Source organism: Chroicocephalus ridibundus, chromosome 3 (assembly GCF_963924245.1).
Source record: "Chroicocephalus ridibundus chromosome 3, bChrRid1.1, whole genome shotgun sequence".
Taxonomy (NCBI): Eukaryota; Metazoa; Chordata; class Aves; order Charadriiformes; family Laridae; genus Chroicocephalus; species Chroicocephalus ridibundus.
The window spans coordinates 15,681,322-15,702,406 of NC_086286.1; the positions used below are offsets into that span (position 1 = coordinate 15,681,322).

A 21,085-nucleotide genomic window follows, 5' to 3' on the forward strand; every position below is an offset into this window, starting at 1 on the left:
CATTCCACTATTACAGGGCAGGTCTTTGAACTGAACTCGCTACTACTGTCTTTTATTCTCAAATGTATAACTTGAAGCAACCATAAATATGCTATTTCTTGCAGCTCTATTGAAGTAGTCCCTTCTAATGCAGAGTCCAAGGTTTGAAGGGCAGCTTTAGACTCTAGAGGAGCCACAGAAATCACATTGCACGCACTTCCAGAACACTGGGTGCTGTGCTACTAAGCAGCCGGACAAGAGCTCCACACCAGGCTCCCTGATGTTTAACCTGAAGGATTAAGCAACACAAGAGAAAGCCACATCCAAAAACCAGTCTCCTGCCTTTTCTAATTTTCCTAATTAGTCCCAAAATCACCCTACCGTGAAAACAATACTGGTTATTTGCAACCTCAGAATGGTCCACTCACACACAAATTTTACAATTCAATAAATGCATTCATTCTTCCAAATAATCAGAGTTCACTCCTTTACATCAGCCACATTTACGTAACATAAATTTAATATGTATCAGTAAAACAACAGACTCCTTCCTACTCTACATGAATTCCTGCTTATACCATTTGAGTATTATATGTTAAGAACCTAAAGATAGTAATCAAAGCCCTGAGATTACATCAGGGGTACCAGGCACAAAATCACTATTTTCTACAACAATCAAGCAAGCTGTTACATATTGATTGTGAGGTTGCAAGCTAATGAGCTCAGAATCAAAAAAACAAAACAGGATTCTCAGGAAAAAAAAAAAAGGCATTTTTAACTCAAATACAACATTTTCTTCCTCAAAGATACTTATTGCAGTCTTATTTACTCTGAAATAGGTTACCAATAATTGGCTATTTTTGCACAAGTTTTTAAAGGTTTTCCAACCCCAGCAGATTCAGCAAGATAAAGAGGAAAACAATTCTTCAGCAGAAAAATAAAATCTTGGGTCTTATTCTTGCCAGCAAGATACCACTTGATGCAATTAAGATCTTGGTCCTGAAGCAGACTGCTGCAACAGCAATATTTTTAGACCCTGAGGGAAGGGAGTGCCTGGCATCATTCTGAAGCACACGCAAATAAAGCAGCCGCACACAAGCAGAGCTCTGCTTTGCCTCCTCTAGCCAGAAAGCACGGCAAAGCAAAGAACTGCAGGGCTCTGAGGCATGCACACAACTCCCCTGTGGCAAAAAGCAGGAGGAGCAGAAAGCAAACATTTTCCAGGATGACCATGAGCCAGCAATGTGCCCTTGTGGCCAAGGCGGCCAATGGCATCCTGGGGTGCATCAAGAGGAGCGTGGCCAGCAGGTCAAGGGAGGTCATCCTCCCCCTCTACTCTGCCTTGGTGAGGCCGCACCTGGAGTACTGTGTCCAGTTCTGGGCTCCCCGGTTCAAGAGGGACAGGGAACTGCTGGAAAGGGTGCAGCGGAGGGCTACGAGGATGATTAGGGGACTGGGACACCTCTCTTATGAGGAAAGGCTGAGGGATTTGGGTCTCTTCAGTCTGGAAAAAAGACGTCTGAGGGGTGACCTTATCAACGCTTATAAATACTTAAAGGGTGGGTGTCAGGACGATGGGGCGAGGCTCTTTTCAGTGGTGCCCGGGGACAGGACAAGAGGTAATGGACACAAACTGGAACATAGGAAGTTCCACCTAAACATGAGGAGGAACTTCTTTACCCTGAGGGTGGCAGAGCCCTGGCACAGGCTGCCCAGAGAGGTGGTGGAGTCTCCATCTCTGGAGACATTCAAAACCCACCTGGACGTGTTCCTGTGTAACCTGCTCTGGGTGACCCTGCTCTGGCAGGGGGGTTGGACTAGATGATCTCCAGAGGTCCCTTCCAACCCTATGATTCTGTGATTCTATGATTCTTCAGTTATAAGGCAAGGCTGGGAGTGCTCCTGATGGTACCATCACACACCTATCTCTTCACGTGGCCAAGGGCTGCAAGCTGTGTTTCAGAGCAGTAAGGAGAGGGATCTTCAGTAGCATTTCTACAGGGAGACGACGACCAGCTTGTCAAGGGTCCCACTGTTTCTCTCCAGATGGGACAGAAGGTCACCTCTGCCCTGCAGCAGGGACCCAAAGAGGCCCACCAGCGTCTCCCTCTCACCAGCTCCCGCTGATGGTTCACTTTGCGGTTGCAACTACTCCATGGCAGACCAGCCCTGCTCTACAAGACTTGGGTCCTGAAAATACTAAAACATTTAAAGCAACAAGTATTGTTTCTGTCTATATTCTAAAGAAACTTCCATACACCTGTGCACCCAACCTACAAGATCACCCCAGTCACAGTTAAAACCAAAACCAAGTGCCTTTTATTTCCCATTCCACAGCCTAGATATATTACTTACAGTAACAGTCATCTGTCCAAGTAATAGAAAAGGAAAGTAAACCTTCACTTATGTTTCTCAAAAGTAAAGTTTGTTTTTAAATTATTACCGAGAACTGCCATTCAGACTAGAGTTTTATGTAACAGCACTATTTAGATTTGATTCACCACTCCTCCTCATTCTCAGTTAAGTAATAACAAAATTATTACCCTTTAAGAATTAAACAGCTCCACAGAAGAGGAGCTGGCATAAAAAGGGAAAATTCTCACTTTATCACAACCTGCTACTTCACAGAATGATTAACACTTTTCCCAACTTTTAAACATGCATGCTTATTATACAAAAGATCCATCAGCAGAGTTGAATTTTGAATATAAGATGGTTTACACAGCAAGTCTTCTCACACCTCAAAAACTCGGCACAATCTTGCTGTCAGAGCTCAACAGTCTCTTACCCTCAAGGAACTTTACAGACAAAAGTGACAAATGGATATTTCATAAAACAAGATTCTCTAAGTATCTCCTAAACGCTTTGGCAGAGACACGTTTTCTGTCTTCCCAATGTTACAAGAGACTTGATTTATTAATTTATTTCCATGCATACATTCTTTTTCATTAAATCTCCATAGCCTTCTGTAGGAGCTAAATAATATTCAAGTAGCACATTCATAGTGAATTTGTCAAAGGCAGCAGGTTTATTGAGCAATGGTAGTCAACAGCTCCATTCCACACATTCAGACACTTTTCCAATTTGAGGATAGGCAGATATCCAATTTATCCTACTGCAGCAAGTTTGGTAATCCAACTCACAATATAAATTAATTAGTGTATGCTCTAAAAAAGTCAAGATACCAAGAGAAAGCAAACACAAGTCAGATCATTAAATCTGAAGAACAGGCTTTTGATATTGCTTGATCCGCATTTAAGAAAATGTTAATCTTCTCATGTTTATGATGATAGCAGGTCACGGACCAGCTGCAGAGGGGCAAAAGGATTAATTTTAGACGACAACTTTCCTCACTTTTTCATGGAATAGTTTTCATCAGGTGAACAAGCCAAACCAAATTATTCTGTAGCTATGAGACCAAAAAAGGGGAGCAGCAAGAGATGAAGGCCAGAGAGGAGAACTGGGATTGCCTCTTTTGGCAACCGCCTAGTTTTAATGGATTAGATGCTATACAACATTTCATCCTTGATTATTTTAACATGCTAAATTCCCCATCGAAAGATGAACTCAGCAGCTACATGAACACTAGTGCCAGTGCCAATAACAAGGGAACTGGTGACAATCCATGGTCAGGGAAGCATGACTATACCATTTGATTTAAAGTGGTTCCAGCATAAGCCGATTATGAGAGAACTCAGTGTTGCAGGTTGCTGCGTGATGCTTAAGAGTCAAAAACAAACAAAAAACCTTCACACTGAATTCTGACCACTGAAGACCAAGGAAATCCTACATACAGAACAGCTAGTGTGAGCAAGTGTCAAGGACATGAAGGCAAAAATATCCTAATTTAAATAAAGACAAGAAAAACTGGTTTCACAATACTTTTTTTTGAACATTGCCGTTCCATCAACACAGTATTTAGGCTTCTGGAAAACAAAGGCCCATTTCTTAAGAATTACTAATAAACCTCCATTTCTTATACGATAACAAAGAACAATGGAAACGGCAGAGCAAGAACTCATCAAGTACTGTAGAGTCATGGGCAAGTTCATAAACTCCATATAGTGAAACTGCCCCACCCAAAACCTTCCAGAGAAACCAAAGATGGAAAGCAGCTAAGGCCGCTGCTCAGCATAACGCCTTACACTGCAGAGGTTTTGTGCCAGTCTTCCTTTTTAATTAAATACAGCATTTTGGGATCCAGTAATCAAACAATATTACCGCATGGTCTTCAAAGATTAGAGGCAGCTAAGGAAAGTTATTTCCATTAATTTTTTTTTGTGTTTTATTCCTTGCAAGTTTCCATACATTATTAAAATTAAGAGGTTAAGTTTATTGCACTCCATCAACACTAATACTCTTTTAAATTGCTAACCTGTGCATTTCCTTAAACTAGCGCAGACTAAGAACATACTGAACAAGTTCTATTTCTTTGCTGTAAAAAGCAAATATTTCTTCATTTGTATTCATTCTGCACAGAGAAGGAACTCAAAATTGTATGTAAACAAAACATTAAAGACTTTTACAACCCTTATACATGATAAATGAAATGAAACTACAAGTCAAGACAAAATCATCCTGCCAAGAGCTCCATTGCAGTTTCCTAATGTACCACCTTTCTGTTTGTGGATATAAATTAAACAGAGCAGAAACAATAATATGCTCACTGTTCTTTCATGGGGAGTATACCATATTCTTGTATACAATATTCAAATTAGTGACCCCAAAGATACTGTGACAAACCAGAGAGCTTTGCACACGTGCAAAGTAAAAGTTTTTCATATGGTCACACTCTGCAACTGAGAACTTCATTAACTTATGGCTGTGATTTAAAAAAACCAACCCAAAACCAACTGAATAATTAAACACAGATTCTAAGTAAAGTTTAACTACTGCTGGAATTACCATCCACCTTTTTGGCAGGCTGAGAGAAAAAGAATGGTATGGCAGCTACAGATTCACACGTCCCTAAATAAATAGCAATTTGATTATTTTTTAAAAATCTGAAAACCAGTTTGATGTTTGAGCCTCAAAATTCTGATGCAAAAGAAACTAACTAAAAGCTTAATCCTTCGATTTATTTTGCACCAAGTGAGGACTTGTCAGGACGAAGTGGGCGAGCTGGAAGTATCAACTAGGAGATACTATGACTACCTGCTCCAGTGCTGCACAACTGAATGCCACCTATAATTTACAGATTTGCAATGGTGATTACTGATCCTTGACCCAGAAGAATGATTTGGATAACATGCAGAATGCAAATAGCTTTTAGGCACTTCTCCAGCTCAAACAGCAACATTGTCTTTCCCACACCTGAAGGTGCCATGAAAGGAGTCTTTTTTCAGCTCTTATTTTTATCCCCCTATTCCCTCCTCAAACAAGAAAACTAAAATAAAGACTCTTGCAACACAAGAATCTAAGCTTTTTAATAGGTTTCAAGTGCCTGGGATTTTGATGGAAATTCCTTCCTAAAGACAAGGCCTGTCTGACATGTGCTTGACTAGTACAGCTTTTGTTTAATGTTTCCAGACAGCACTCACTATCAACCTGTTTTCCAAGCAAATACAAATGAAATTAGTAGTTTTGAAAATAGTAAACGTAGGTGAAGGGAGGTGAGAGGGTTAAAGAAGCGTTGAGAGCTTCAAACTCCAAACATTTCTCTAGGGGAATTATAGATAGTAATTACAAAGGTGGCGTTTTTCTAACATTTCTAGAGGCTTGTTGGGAAGCCAACACCATTTTCATGTCACTGGAATGACTTCTTTCATGTGAAATATTTATTGCATCATGATCTGCATGACAATAACAAAACACTTTTCTGTCTTCCAACTAGCTCAGATTCAACCTGTATTTCAGAAGCTTCTTTACAGGCATTAGGGGCACTCCCAGCATTTAAAGTGCATTTTAATTAAGCCACTTAGACAAACCTCCAAGTTGGTCACATTCTCCCCTCCCTTACTGAGGATGCAGGCCACCACCTACTAATTTAACTGCCTGAAATCAGTGTGTCGCTGTGCAGAAATACTGACCTGCACCTGGAAAAGTACTGAAGGTGTTTCCAGAGCTGCTGACCACAATGACAGAAGCAAAAAGCCTACCCGCAAAGCTCTGCAGGGACAGCTGCAGCTCAGAAAAGAACACAAGAGTAGTAAAAACCTATCGCAGAACAATTTATGTTGTTGGAAGGGAACCCAAGGCCTCTAGTTCCAGCCCTTACTCAAAACAAGGCTAATTTCAGTTAAATGCTGAACAAGAACAGAGAACCCTCCACCTCTCTGAGCATACATTCCAGAGTCTGACCATCCTCATGGTGAAAATTTTTTTCTTTATATCCAGCTGGAGTCCTTTGGTGAAGATGATGTCTGTTTTGTCTCGTGTTTTTGCTGTGCCCTTGCAAGAAGCACCTGGCTTCACCTTCTCTATGACTCCCACCCACCCGGCAGCTGAAACCAGGAGTTAGGTCTGCCCCTTAGTCTTCTCTCCTCCAGGCTACAGACCCAGCTCCCTCAGCCTCTCCTCATACACACCAGGTGCTGCAGCCCAGGATCCTGCTCAGTGGCTTTCTGCTGGACTGACTCCTCTTTGTCCATCTACCTGTCCTGCAAAGCCCCACACTGGATACACTACTCTAGGTGCAGCCTCACAGCTACCAATCACGTTCCTCAGCCTGCTGTTACTAGTGGAGCCCAGCGTGCGGTCACCCTTCGCTGCTACAAGGGCACACCACCACTGACTTGTCTGCCAGAACATGCAAAGATGCAAGTATCCTCCTCCACTCCAGCGGGTGCCAGGGTGGCTCAAGTCCTCCAAGAGAGCCAGGGCCTACAATCACGTTTCTTCTTGTTGTCTCAAGGTGGCTTTGTCCACTTTCTCATCTTGATGGGGCAGATGTGCTGTAGATGCTCACCGTAATGTCCCCCACCTTGCTGTCAGCTCTCTAATCCTGACCCTTAAGCTCGCGATGGACCCACTGCCCCCCTCCGCAGCAGAGCTCTGCGCGTTCAGGCCATACCTCTGCAGAAACACCCCCCCTCCATCTGCCCTGCCCAGCCTTTGTAAGGAGCATGCACCACAGCACCCCAGTTGCTCGATCCTGTTCCTGTGATCCGAGGGAGACCACAGGCGTGCAACGCACACGGAGTTCTCATTTCACCTGCCCGTTTCTCATCCATGCTGTGCATTCGTGTGCATCTGAGATGAGCCCCCAGTCACTTGGCTTCTGAGCTATCCCATACGCACTACCCCACTCTGTCCCTCCATTTATCTGCTGAAGAAAGCATATGTTAGGTTAAATTACTACTAAATAAAGCCCTGCAAAGGCAGTCAAGCCTGCCTACACTAGCTAGCAACAAGTTGCCTTTTTTTTTTGTTTTTAAGCAAGCTGCTACTTTAATTGTCATTCAAGACTGATTCATGAGAATGTTCTACAAACTTGGGAATTTTACTCTGCTAGCCACTGATTCCCCTCAAGCTTCCTAACTCTATTACTTTCTGACTCTGCTAGAGATAAGACTGGTTTCTGCAATTTGGCCCCCAATGCAGCGTAGTATTTAGGAACACAAGTGAAAAGCTCAAAACAGGCTGGAATCAGAACAAGCGATGTTAAGAGTACAGCCTGTAACTCCTCTGGAAATGAGACCCTGCACCTTCTCTAGTACAGGACAGAGGTGTATAAGAGGTTAGGCCACAGTATGCATAGAGGACTAAGAAGGTAAGCTGGAATCTTATATTTGTTCCGTGAACAAATATCAGATAGTTTCCCCTCCAATATAGAAAAAAAAATACATATGTTCAGCACAAGTGCCCTTCTCAGGGCACAAAAGAACAAGTACCATTTTACATTCTGCCACATTTCTCAGACTTCCAGCTATCTGCAAGTTACATACTGAAGTTACTTGGTGTACTATAGCCAATCATGTTACACAATTAATATATGTATTCGCACTTCCTGCCTCTGCAACTACATTTAATTTCAGAAATATGCTGACTATAAGGCAAGAAGTGAGAACCTCATGTACTTGCCTTCCGAACACACCACATGGGAGTAGGACTGCATCTTGTATACTTATGACTGATAATTATTTTTTTAAATCATGGAAAACCAGCCAGACATGGGCAGAACCCCAAGTCTTTCAAGCCAGGCAAGTGTCAGGAACCCCCGTTCTCTTAGTTCTCATTAGAAGCTGTTCCAGTAGATAAACACTATTTTATCTCAAGCACGTGCACTGTGTACATTCATTTGTGTTGTTACTGTATTGATGGTTAATATGGACTAGTGATATAACAGTGTGTTCCATTTACCCATAAATGTTAACAACACGTTGCAGGTTAGAAACTACTGAAAGAAGTTGATCCATTTAGCTCCAACAGATGACTTGCACCACCTACTGGTCTCAGCGGAGGGTTATGAGAGTTTAACTTCTAAAGTTTTTTAAATAAACGGTCAGACATACGATTCTACACTACTGGAATAAAAGTTAAGTCAAAACACCTCCCGCATAAGCAAAACAACTGGGTGACTTCAAAACATTGTCATCTAACATCAATCCAACTGTTTTGCACCGTTAACAACGGCATCCTTTATTTCCTAGCCTGAAGTGTGACATGTTAATCAGTAACTCCCCTTGACTACACAGGAAACCTAAAGGAACAGCAGACCAGATATTTCCTTCTCAAACCACCTATGCGTTCTAAATTATAGTTTGTAATTCTTAAAACAGCCACAATATACTGTAAAGCATACAGAAAGCAACCTGGCAACTGCCTATCTTTCAAAAGATATTTGAACCTGTCAATACATCTCATCAGTCCCACTAAGAGCTTCTCTTACTATGCTTGTTCCTTCGGATTAAAAAAAGAACAGTCCCACACATTAAGACTGGGAGGATGGCACACCAACTGCTTACAAGTAAAATACATTGCTTTTATCCCAAAGCCAAAGAATTAAATTCATCAAAGCAGTACTTGAAAACAAGATGTATTCAGGCACGCTTAGCTATGCTGCAGAATAAACTGGAAAAGTATGACTATAGTATTTCAGTGTCCCTAAGTACAGATTAAAAGAAACTATTTTTAACAAATTGCAACCCCAACGATTCTGTGGCTGAGCAAAATACAGGAGGTTATCAATGGACCTCTTTCAACCAAGTAACACTTAGATACATTAACCTTTACGAGCTTCACTAAGAGCTTAACTCCATTTAATTCCTCCCCTCTTCCTTTAAATGTAGCTTTTCCTAAGGGCAGTCAACATTAGCCATACAGAATCACAACACAAAATGTGGAGATGATCACAACTCTACAAAACAGGTCAAGTTACATTTTCTGCCTATCATTTAATCCCAGCTTCATCAAGAAAACACCTTCTCTCTTCCAAACTTGCAGGACTTCTGATGCACAGTAATGAGCAAACAAGTCTGACACAAAAGTTAAAATCTCCATTGTGTACTTTGACATAAAAAAACTACAAATGGGAGTAATAACTTTCAAAATCTTAAAATCAGCATAACTGTAAAATTAAAGTTGGCTTAGATCTTAAAACACAAAACTGACAGAAGTAGAAGATCCTGGGCACATAACTGAGAACTAATGATGAAGGATCTTGTAATACATGCCAGAGTAAGATACAGCATTCAATAAACACGGAGACAAATATTTAAGTGTCACATTACTAACATTTCTAGGTGTGCTCTGATCAAGTTACTAGGCACCATTCTGCAAATTATTAGAAAAAGTGTAGAAACTTGTTGAGGAGAAGCAGAATAACACAGTTTCTAGAAATCTAGAGAGAAAGCTACTCTTTGCATAACTTCTTTAAACATCAATGGGACCAAGCCAAAAATTCTTTTTTGGTAGTAGTGATCTGTATTAAAGTCCAACAGCATATACAGACATATCTGTAATGCCTTATCTGAAATATTAGCCTTAGAGAAAGTATTAAAGTTAAATTCACGTTTCTGGCCTCTTCTACTTTGTCGAGGTACACACTAACATACATTTTGCAATGTATTAACCTGCCATTCACTTGAGTTGCAGGAAGTTTGGTTTTAGATGACAAGAATACAGCTATATGTAGCACGAGTTTAAAAAGAGCGTAACCTCTGTTTGCACAGTGAACATAATCAAGAGATAAACACACACACACTGTAGGAATATGGTCTTTGCAGTTTCCTTTCTGAAGGACCAGGAATTATCTGTTCATTCTCAGCAGAGATTTGCCAGATTCTCTAAGGCTTCATATCAACGATACTGCTGTCTACTGGGAGAGCAGATGCATGGTGACAGGCAGCAGTAGGAAAAAGCAAGGAGGAAAAAGATGACCTGTAATATCAAGGCAAGGTATGGTAAGAGTGCCCCCTCTGCAACTAAAGGCAGTTTTTTTCCTGGAAAAAGAGGTCACTACCACTTAATTATTTGGGGTTGTATTGTTTGGTTTTTTTGGTTGTGTTGTTTTTTTTTTCAGTTGGTAAACTGGTAGTGACATCAAAATATTATTATACAGCTTGAGTATTTGCAGTATAATAGTTAAAAAGATGATGCTACACTGCCTTAGCCTATAGCATGAATCACTTGTCCATCTAAACATATCATACCGTCTCTTTCAGATGTTGTAATTATAAAAAGCGTTTAATCTAACAGTAACCTGTCAATTTTCTCCTCAGGGAAAACCACTACTTGTTCTAACTACAATGTGTTACAGGACAGCACACCAAAACCATTATTTCTTTGTTGTAGTACTTTGTGCTTAAAAAGAAAGAGCCTCCTCTAAAATAGTTACTGACTTGTGTAAGTCTATTGAACACGTAACACTTACCTTTCTTCAATTCTATTCTTGTCCATAAGTGGTTGTTTGATCCACTGATTAACTAGTCTTTGTCCTTGAGGGGTTCTGCATTTGTTTAGTAAACCAGCTAGAGACTGTGCAGTATTAGCATTTTCCACAGAACTCTGGAAAAAAAAAAATAAAAAAAAAAGAGAGAGTTAGTGAAGTTTACTGACACCCTCTGAACAGCACTCAACTTTGCTACCTAGGAACAGATCAGTGTTTCTTTTGTACTCAACTTGGCACCCATCAAAAAAGGCAAATGAAACAGCACGGCATTAAAGCACTTAGGCTCTAGTCCCTGAAACATGGTGAACAATTAATAAGTTCGTCCATTTTGAAACTAGCTGACTGAACAGGAAAGTCAGAAACTTAACCTAGCCACTGGGTGTTTGCCGTTTGAACAGGAAAAGCGGAAATATACCAAGATATTTGTTAGTTTTCCCCTGGTAAGATCAAAATAATAGGGGTCCTGTCCATCAAAAAACGCAGCAAGAAACAGGACTTGGGCTCAAGGGTTTTGGCTGGCGATCTTTGGATGGTGCTGGGGCGGAGGGGGGCGCGGACACAACAGAATGAGGCAATGGGAGAGAACAGAGTTTCCCAAATTTTCTCCAGCTTCCCCAGATCATCTTTGGAGTACTATAAACATGTCTAAACTTACTCCGTCCAGATTATAGTTTACTATCTATAATTTAGGTTTAATATAAACTGGACTCAAGACAGACTTTTGTGCAATTTTCTTGGGGCTTTGTTTGGGTTTTTCACAAACAGCTAGGGAGCAAGAAATGTGTTTAACATTGAAAAACAGCAAACAAACTTGTTTCAACTCTTTACTTTGAAATGAAAACCCCAACCCTTTCTGCGCAAGAACACCGGCAATTAAAACAGCAGACAAGCATTCAACTAGGAGCAGGTGTGGATGCCCATAAACAACTGGGATGTAGAACTAGCATCACCACAACAGTGAGAAGGTATACTGACACATTCAACCCCTGGAAAATCTAATCTCTAAAGTGGATGTGCCTATTTTCAGTTTTATGGACAGTATTAAATTATGAAAAACTTCCGATTCCAAGGAATTGCCACAGACTACATAGATTATACATGAATAACCTACTTCAGCACATCCAAGTTGGAAGGTTACAGTTTCGTATAATCAACTGATCTGCTGCACCATAAGAACTTTACCTACACACCTCACAGAGCAACTCAAATTTCAAACTATTTTGCCTTTGCTTTAGTGCCTGCCCAAAAACCTGCCCACAGACAGCCTGCCACACAGGCAACGACACAGCTTCCCGCTACATGGCAAATCCCTTGTTCCAAAGCTCACAACGGCCCCTAAAGACAGACATGGCAGCGTATTTCCTATCACAAAATGTGTAACACTTGCAAGGACTTATAAAGGGGTATAGCTAAGACAGTGTTGAACTTCCTAGAACACCTCCATAAATCTTGAGAAGAGATATAATTTTTGCTTCATTTGCTAGACAGTGCACAGAGCCAGGAAATGAAGCAAAAAAAAAAAATCAGAACATCTCTCTCCAGGGTTAACCAGTTCAGATGCTGAATATATGCTCTTTTTTGCTCTAGAAATCCCTCAAGGTAAACAGGGGATCATATTTGTGATTTCTTCCTATAAACCTGAAACTCAAGTAGATTAGCTCCAAGCAGAGATCACTAAGCAGGGTTTACTAACAAGAAAACAAAAGAAAAAAGCTGCTACAACAGAGCACTTTGAGTCCACGTTTTCCTACAATTATAAAGAAAAAAAGATGTGGTAGGAGGTATGGAAGAGACTGGTAACCAATTTGGATTTATAGAAAATGTGCGTAAAAAGTAAAATTGACACTGGCCAGTTAGCACGCCACGTTGCTTTCAGAATGTTAAGTACTGCCCCGTTCATTGCCCTGCCTGCTGCAGCCAGCCCCCCCTTTCCGTCACCACCAGCGGCGCTCCTGCCATACGCCTCCTGTACTATCCGATTCAGGCCTCTATTCTCCTTCCCCAAAACAGCACTACTGTAAAAAGCAACTGTGCTTTGGAGTTCCCTCTCACACCACAAAACTAGAGAGCTCTCCTCCCCTCCCATGCCCCAAGTCTGCTCCTGCCACTGGAAATGCAAACTCCTCTGACTAAAACCAAGGAAAGATAAAGCATTCTACCCAACTGCTTAGCCAGACTCCTCAGCAGCTACAACGATGAGGTACTTCTAAGGCTCTTCCCACATCCGCATTCTACATAGACACTTGTTTGTGGCCACTTCCTACCTCCTTGACGATCTTCTCTTTTACATTCAAAGTAAGATACCAAAAAAGGTGGTAACAGTGTTTAAAACACACACTGTACAGGAGAATCTGAAAACAAAGCTAGAATGTAGAAGCTGCCGTTAATCAGGATCTGTAGAGCTGCCACTAGGCCATCAGGCTACCTATCAAGCAGCTAAGTAAGTACACTGCAAAACAATTCTCAATTCAAGTATACATTTCTTACCTGAAAAAGGTTGAGGGCTTGAACAGCTGCGTTATCTAGAACCATATATTGACTAAGATCAAAAGTAGTCAGTTCAAACTGTCCAAAGTTAGAATCATCTGACAACAACTCTAAAAACTTGACAATGGCCGACAAGGACGAAACAGCAACCTGAAGTGTTTTTTTTTTTTAAAAACAAAACAAAACAACCAGAAACATTCTAGTTAGAAACACTCTCGAATTGGGGAGTATTTGATAAACACCCCTAGAAAGTTACAATCAGGGGAAGTCTTTGAGCCACGTCAATTCCAGCAAAGCCATGAGAGACTCATCCTGTTTGACAGGGCTTCATTTTCATAGGGACAGTCTATGGCACTGCAGAGTCTTTCTAGGTAGGTGCAAGAACAACAAACTAGACATTTGCATAATCTGATAAACAAAATGTGAAGTGCATGCCTCGCCAGCTTCCCAAAGCTGTTATCAGGATGTTTCTGGCTCAGGAACACAAACAAGTTATTGCAGATAAATGAGATATCATGGATCATCTCAGGGCATGGTTTCAGGGTTAGTTTTCAGCCAGAACAAGGATCTGATCTGACTCACTGCATGGCATTACAAATGTTGGTTCCAGCACAAAAGAGAAGCAGCAGCATGACTGACTTGTTTAGCTGCGACACACTTCAAACAATTTTAACCTGTTGTGAAATGACACATTAAGGAAGAAACTCTGCACCTTACACCTGCGGTGAGCATCAGCAGTGAAGCACGTTTTAAAAAAAAATTAAAACATGTTTATCTCAAGCAAATTACCTCTCGTTTGCAGCTAAGAACAAACACGTTCAGTTCATATGCAGGCACTAAACCATATGCTTGAGCCGTAAGACGATATAAAACGAAAAATATTATCATAAACATTACTTTGTTTTCAAATACCAATTTTCCTGTCATGCAAAATACTGGAAGTATTGTATTTCAGTCCTTAGGCTAGAGAGATTATGAATAGGAAGCACCTCTTGTGCACAGTCTATTTGCTTACCAGAGTTTACTACTTTAAAGAGATAAGGAAGGGTTTTCTCATTTTTTTTTCCAGGACCCCTGGAATTCAACTTTGACACAGACTCAAACCAAGCAGAACTAATAAACACTTCAGCAAGAATGTAGCTTAATATACCATGGGCTGTACAATACGCTTTCCCAGAAGTATGGGAATCCAGCATAAAACAGGACTGGTGAGGACAGAGACCATCAGCCCGCAACAGGTGCACACACCACTGCTTCTAAAACACAGGAGCACTCTAAACATTACTCTGTGCTCACCTGCTTTTCCATCTCTGGCAACGCTGCGCTGTTCATTTGTTCTTCTTTTTTTGATTTTAACAGGCGATTGAGATCCTGAACAATATCTTTTGTTGTGAAATCTGCCTTCTTTCTGTCTGTAATCAGGATTCCTCCCCTCTGAATGACCTGTTGTCCATAAACACACATAGTTTTCAACTACTTTCAATATTCAGGGGACAGATATTCATCACATCGAAGCAAACCCTGAAGAGGTATTTATTTACTGCTAGGTTGCAGAGAGACGAATGACAGACAAGATTTTACCCTTAGAACAATTTTTGCTAATTAAAATACAAAAGAGTTAACAAACAAATAATACATTTTGGATGCATAAATCAAAACTTCTTTGAGTTAAGACAGAATTTTAGATAAAGTTTTGTCTGTCAGCCACAACGGGTCCCTTACTTGTCGTAGTTTTCCCATCTCTCCTGCAGTCTCTCCTCCTGGTAGCACACACTCCTTCGGTCCTAGCTGAACCAGTAGAGCTTCAAGGTTTGAGAATTGATCATTATCTGGAAACTCACAGACGCTCAGTTTTCTCAGGGTTGTGTCGACATAGCCCACTCCTACCACTCTTTGTCCATCAGCAGTAGACAGCTTAACCCCCACAACCCCAATGGCCGTTGACATGTCATTGTTGGCGAAGAGAACTTCCTCAAACTGGGCAAGATTTCCTGGAGAACCCTATTTAGAAAAGAAATACACTTTTAAAGAGTGTTTATATCCACACCTTTTTTTTCTTTAAAAAGGACAACTGATGAAAGCAAGTATGAACAGTCCATTAATATAAAACGTACAACTGTTCTATTTTTTTAACCATTAAAATTTTACATATCGTCTGCACAAAGTGAGCTACTTCAGGTTTCCTTTATTTCCCAACCTATGACAAAGATACAGAACAAGGTCTTCCAGCCTTAGAGCAGTAGAAAATACAGGGATATATAACAGACCGCATGATTTACCATCATACCACCAACATCGGTCCCTGAAAATCCCAAAACTCCAAGTTGAGGGAATCAGGAAAGAGTTATATATTTTTTTTCTTTCATTTCACAATTACAAAGAAAGATTGAAAATTGTACCTTGTATGCTAAATACCAGTCATTCTCTTTGACCGATTTACTCCCTGCTTTGTTCTTGTAAACTTCAACTCTGTAATGACGAACCAGAAGCAGATCTCTCACAAAAGATTCAAAATTCATTTTACTAAGCACAACACTCTCAAGCTTCTGAGTTCCTACAAAAAAAAAAAAGAGGGAAAAATATGATAAATCATAATAAATAATAAATCAATGTTCATTTACAAATTTCACTGAATCTATACATACATATACACAAAGAGATCTGTTCCTCTCACCCTTCCCCTCTTCTTAAAATATTCTTGGTTTTGTAATTAACATTTCACACATTTTAATCTAATGAGTGGTGGAAGCCTGCTACAGGTTTTCTTTCTGGATAACATCTTTTCTTTCCTGATAAGCCACTTCTGTTGACAGAGCAGACTGTCACCCTATTCACACTCAGAAGATGGCGAGACACACGTGCCAAGACATTTCCCTTTTATCACAATATATACTGTAAAAACATATTCTCAAAAAAATTTAAAAGTTTACATTAAAACCTAACTTAGAAAGAGCCTAATTAACAAACTTCTTGCTTCTGTTCCTATCAGGGTGCAGGCAGATGATACAGTTGAACAAATTTAATTCCGTACAGCTGCCAAGACGAACCATACCACTTCTAGCTCCCTACCTCCCACGCCACCTCTGGCACCAGCCTACTCACAGAATAACATAATTCCACTACTAAAAAAACTGAGCTTTCAGTATGTTAAATTTTCTGCCAAATCAGCAATTGGAATTAACTCAGACTAGCGTCAGATACACAAGAGCTAGATGACATACAAAGCACAAGCGATAGATAGGGATTACCACACTCCTCTTTTCAGTAGCATGCCTTCATCGCATTTGAGGCTCTTCCTCCCTTTATGTAAAAGACACTAAAGAGCAAATTTCCACACCCATAAAAAGTTATGGGTTTATTCCAAGGAGAATTTTTTCATTTTCTTGTCTTAAATCTTTAGTAAGACTGTTTTGGATGTAGGTAAGAAGCTAATTCCACATAATTAGGTCTTCTTTCCCAATGCAGAACTGTCTAACAAAACGAGGGGACGGCAGCTGAATATGATTTGTGATTTGAAATCATCCGGAAACCACAAAAAGTAGTTTTATGCTGACTTTTAACTGGATATGCTAAATAAGGCTACAGTTTGCAGTGTTTTAAAATCAGAGATGATAGTCACAGGCTTACATCCATTAAATGATCGCTTTTAAATGAAATGGAAAAATTGTACCGATGCATGTGTTTCTAGCCTGGAAGATGTATCAAATTCCATGCTTGAAACCATCAAGCTCTACAACATCCCCACAAATTATTTTTTTCTGAGGTTTTTTTTTGTGGTTTTGTGGAGGGGTTGGGGTTTTTTATGGGTTTGTTTTTTTTTTTTTACTTATTAGCCCATCACTTGCAACAGAAAGCAAAAAGCATATGAGAAGTAATCCTCTTTTTAATGCCACTGCACACACACACGAAAACTTCATTCATAACAAACAGGTTTATTTCATGAAGTATGAGCCAATAACTTTGCAACATTATGTTCCTCGAGATTACAGATAATACTAAGGTTTGCCTCTTCTGACAGGATAATTTATCTTTATGCTCTTACATCCAACGCCTGGAAGCTCCACCGTCTTATACCAAAAGACAAATAAAAAGCAACAGGGGGTGGATGGAAGAGAAAATCTTATGCAATACATAATTAAATATGTTATTCCCTTCTGCAGGCCATCATTAGTCAAGCACTTAATAATGGATAATTTGCACATGTGAAGTTACCATTGTTTACCTGTCGCCTGCACTATAGAGCCGCATGAGCCCTGTCCTCAGTTATCACAGAAAATGTCACACAATCATTTTCCCAAACGGAAATCTACCAATGCTCTGGAAAAATATTAACATGCCGTTAGCCTATCCAATGTATCGTGTTCCACTAACTATCCACATCCGACAGTCTGGTAGTATGATCTTATGCGATGAGCAGTATGTACTCAGAACCACGCTTTCTGCTGTACTTCCTTACGTTTGTACACCTACGTCTGTCACACGCATCCCACTCACGAGAGCTACTAATTATCATTTCAAAGCTGCGGGAGGCGAAAAGAAAGATGTGCGTGCAGTTATGCCTGCTTCCAAGCAGCAATGAATCAGGGCGCACGTTAAAATCCAGAAACCTCTTAATATCTCCCTTCCCACACCCACCAACACCGAGGGCAGCAGCCTTCGCTCTCAGCAACACCCGAGGTGCTGCGGGCTTCGGCGGCCTGGAGCCCGCCAGCTCCGCAGTGGCCGAGAGAGGGAAGAAAACGGCAGCACCTCACGCTCTCTCGCCCTGACACGGTCCCCGTCTTTGACAGATGACGCCTCGGAGAATTCGCGTCCGATGCAGCCACGAAACGCGACGCCCCGCAGCGTCGGGACCCGACCGACACCCCGAAGGCCTCGCCCTTGAGAAGACGCCGCTGCTGCACCGGCACCCACCGCCGCCTCCCCGCGGGCGGCCCTCCCGCTCCCTCCCCCCCCGCTCCCCTCCGCAGCAAGGCCCAGGGGACGCGACCCCAACCCGCCGCCTGCCCTGGCCCCTCAGGGGGCCGGGCCCGCACCCACCCGGTGCCCCCGCCAGCTGGCGGATGACGGCGCGGGTGCGGAAGAGCTCGCGGGCGGCCAGCCGCGCGTCCGCGCCGTGCGCCGTGTAGTAATCGCCGCGCTCGAAGAAGCGCACGGTGGTGTCGGGCTTCTCGGGCAGCGAGAGCACGGCGCGCACGAAGCCCGCCTCAGCCCCAGCGCCCTCCGGCCACACCACCTCCCGCGGCGGCTCCGCCGCCATGCTGCTGCTGCCACCGCCGCCACCTCCCGCCAACGGGCCACCGCGCGCCCCGCGCGGCGCACGCGCGCCAGCGGCGGCAGCCAATAGCGGCACGGCCTGCGCGGCGCGTCACGCACGCCCCGCCCCCTGCGCGGCGCCCCGCCGCCCGCCGTGAGGGCGCGCGCGGGAGCGGGCCTTTCCGCGCGCGCCGTGCTGCTGTGGCAACGCCAGCGCTCCGAGGGGCCGCCGCGGCGAGCTGCTGCCGCTCGGTGGTCGCCGGTGAGGCGGGGCGCGGTGCCAGCGGTCGGTGCTGCCTTAAACTCAGCCCTGAGACCCACGCCATGACAAAAGTTGCGTGCATTCTTGTGTACGACCTTATGTCGAAGCCGCAGCGTGCAGGCCTCGTTCACGCAGGCCGCAGTCATGGAAGGCCTTCCCAGAAGAGGGAGGGAGCCCCACGCAGCCATGCTGAGGTGGTCGAATTTCAGAGGTACATCAGCCCTGCTTACTCGGTGAGGACGAGAGCGTCCTGTGGACCCGCAGTGTGGGGGCCCAGAGCATGCTGAGGAGCTTCATAGGCTGCCAGCAGGCAAATGCTGTAACGCAGGGCTGTTGCCTTGGTCAGACTGCCAGGAGGCAGAAGGCTAGGGCGGTAATGGGCCCTCCTGTGCTTACAGGAGGAACAGTGTCCAGAGACCCCATGTGCCCCCTCAGGCAAGAAGACAGCAACTTTCCCCCTGTCACTCCTCCCATGCAGTGCAAGGAGCGACATGGCAAATGTCCAAAAAAAATGAAGGCCTAAACCCCATTTATGTACTGGGGTCACACAGCTCAGGGACAGAAAGGGCGCTGGCTGCCCCACAGTGCTTGGAGAGATCCTGTGCCCAGAGTGCTTAATTTTTTTGATTTTTCACCATCCTTTCCTCCACTGTCCTGGGCATTTTTTCATTTTTTGTTTTCTTTCTGATGTAAATACAGAAAGAAATAGAAACAGTATAGGTATATTCTCACAATCTTTCATATAGTGATTAAGAATAATGAGAAATCCCAGGTTAAATCAAGTATTTTTGGAATTCTTTTGCCTTGGTCCACTTTTTTTATTCCAGTCAGTTCCAAATCATGATTCTTGTACCCCAATTCAGCTGCCTGCACCTTATCACCTATAGTCAAAACACATCTTAGAATTGAAGAAATGCTTAGCATTTCTTGTGTAAATGCTTATTGCTTCTTCTGGTTTGTCCATCTTGCTGCCTCAGAACATCCTCTCATCTGCCTCCCATTGCTTTCTCTCTCCACCCTATGTTACCTCAACATCTTCCATCTCATCTCTCACCCTTCCTCCGTCTTCCCAGCTCACCCCTGGCCCCAGCTATGGCATGCTTTTGGGACCTCTTTCCCCATGATTCTCACCTCACTTGTCTCTTCTTTCCACTTGGTGAATCAATGTGCTCATCTTTAATATTTCTTGGCACTAAGAGGCGCTTTCCAAAAGGCCCTCAGAGGCCCACATAAAGACTACTTCACGTTTTCACACTAAACTATGCTTTTACCCACTGGGGCCACCCTGATGCCTCAGCCTGAAGGTGTTGACATGTGCTGGCTGTCCCTCCACAGGGGATGCTTTGGTGTCCTGACCTCTGCCCCATTCCTGCCCAGTGTCACCCTGGGCTGCCTGTTCGCACCTCAGCCTTCCCCACCCAAACCCAGTCCTGTACCCCTGAGGTACCAGCTTTTCCAGAAAAGGCCTTCAAAGCCCTTTTGCAAATGCACTTGCTGAAGCACCATGGGCAGGTTCCTGTGGAGAAGAGAAAGTAACATCTGCCTTCATTTCACTTAGGAAGGAAGAAGCAAAGCATAAAGTCACTAGAGCTTTGACAGTTGCTCAAAATTTTCCTCTTATCTCCATAACAGTTGTAAAAATGACATTGCACTGGCAAGGCAGTTGGATTTACTTTCAGTATGAAAAAGTGTACTTTTCCTAACCTTATTTTCAGAAGTGGCTAAACTATCTGGTCTAATACTTCCCTGCACCAAAAGTGTTTGCTTGTGGCAGTACTCGTGTAGGAAAATTCAACTTAAATAATTGTCATTTAGCAAATACATAACTCGTAACATCAGTCAACCTTGCCAAGAGGTGATAATACCAGGTCAGCCCAAACTATACATTATTAATAGCTGGGAGTGCTTGTCTTTGTACATACTGATGACTACAGATAAGGCAGAAGTAGGACAAGGAGGAAAAAAGTGCCCTGCACAAACAGTTGGAGAGGAGATGGGCTCCAGGGACCTCATTACCACCTTCAAAAGAGGTGGCAATGCTGTAATTGCTGCACGCTGCAGTGCTTCCTTCTCTCTCCTCTGGGCTGGTTACACCTTATCATTCAGCAGTTTGCTCAAGGCAGCTCTGCTATGCTGCGGGCTCCCATTTACAGAAAGCCACCACCTAAACCAGCTGCTAATGCTCTTATTGTGGTGACCACAGTCCATGAAAAACGTTTATGTTGTGACATCTCTTGCACAAAATACCTCTAGATCAGTCACCTTTCCCT

At 42.7% G+C, this 21,085-nt stretch overlaps 1 protein-coding gene across 1 annotated transcript in view; it reads right to left on the reverse strand.

The window, feature by feature from the left end:
- Window positions 1-18,600, reverse strand: part of MSH2 (mutS homolog 2) — a 54,767-nt gene extending 36,167 nt beyond the window's left edge. The window contains exons 1-6 of the mRNA XM_063328124.1: window positions 18,338-18,600; window positions 15,697-15,851; window positions 15,020-15,298; window positions 14,594-14,740; window positions 13,298-13,447; window positions 10,793-10,926 (exon numbers count right to left, since the gene is read on the reverse strand). Coding sequence (XP_063184194.1) covers window positions 10,793-10,926; window positions 13,298-13,447; window positions 14,594-14,740; window positions 15,020-15,298; window positions 15,697-15,851; window positions 18,338-18,557 — 1,085 coding nt within the window. The 5' untranslated portion in view covers window positions 18,558-18,600. The remainder of the gene's footprint in view (window positions 1-10,792; window positions 10,927-13,297; window positions 13,448-14,593; window positions 14,741-15,019; window positions 15,299-15,696; window positions 15,852-18,337) is intronic.
- Window positions 18,601-21,085: the final 2,485 nt, after the last annotated feature.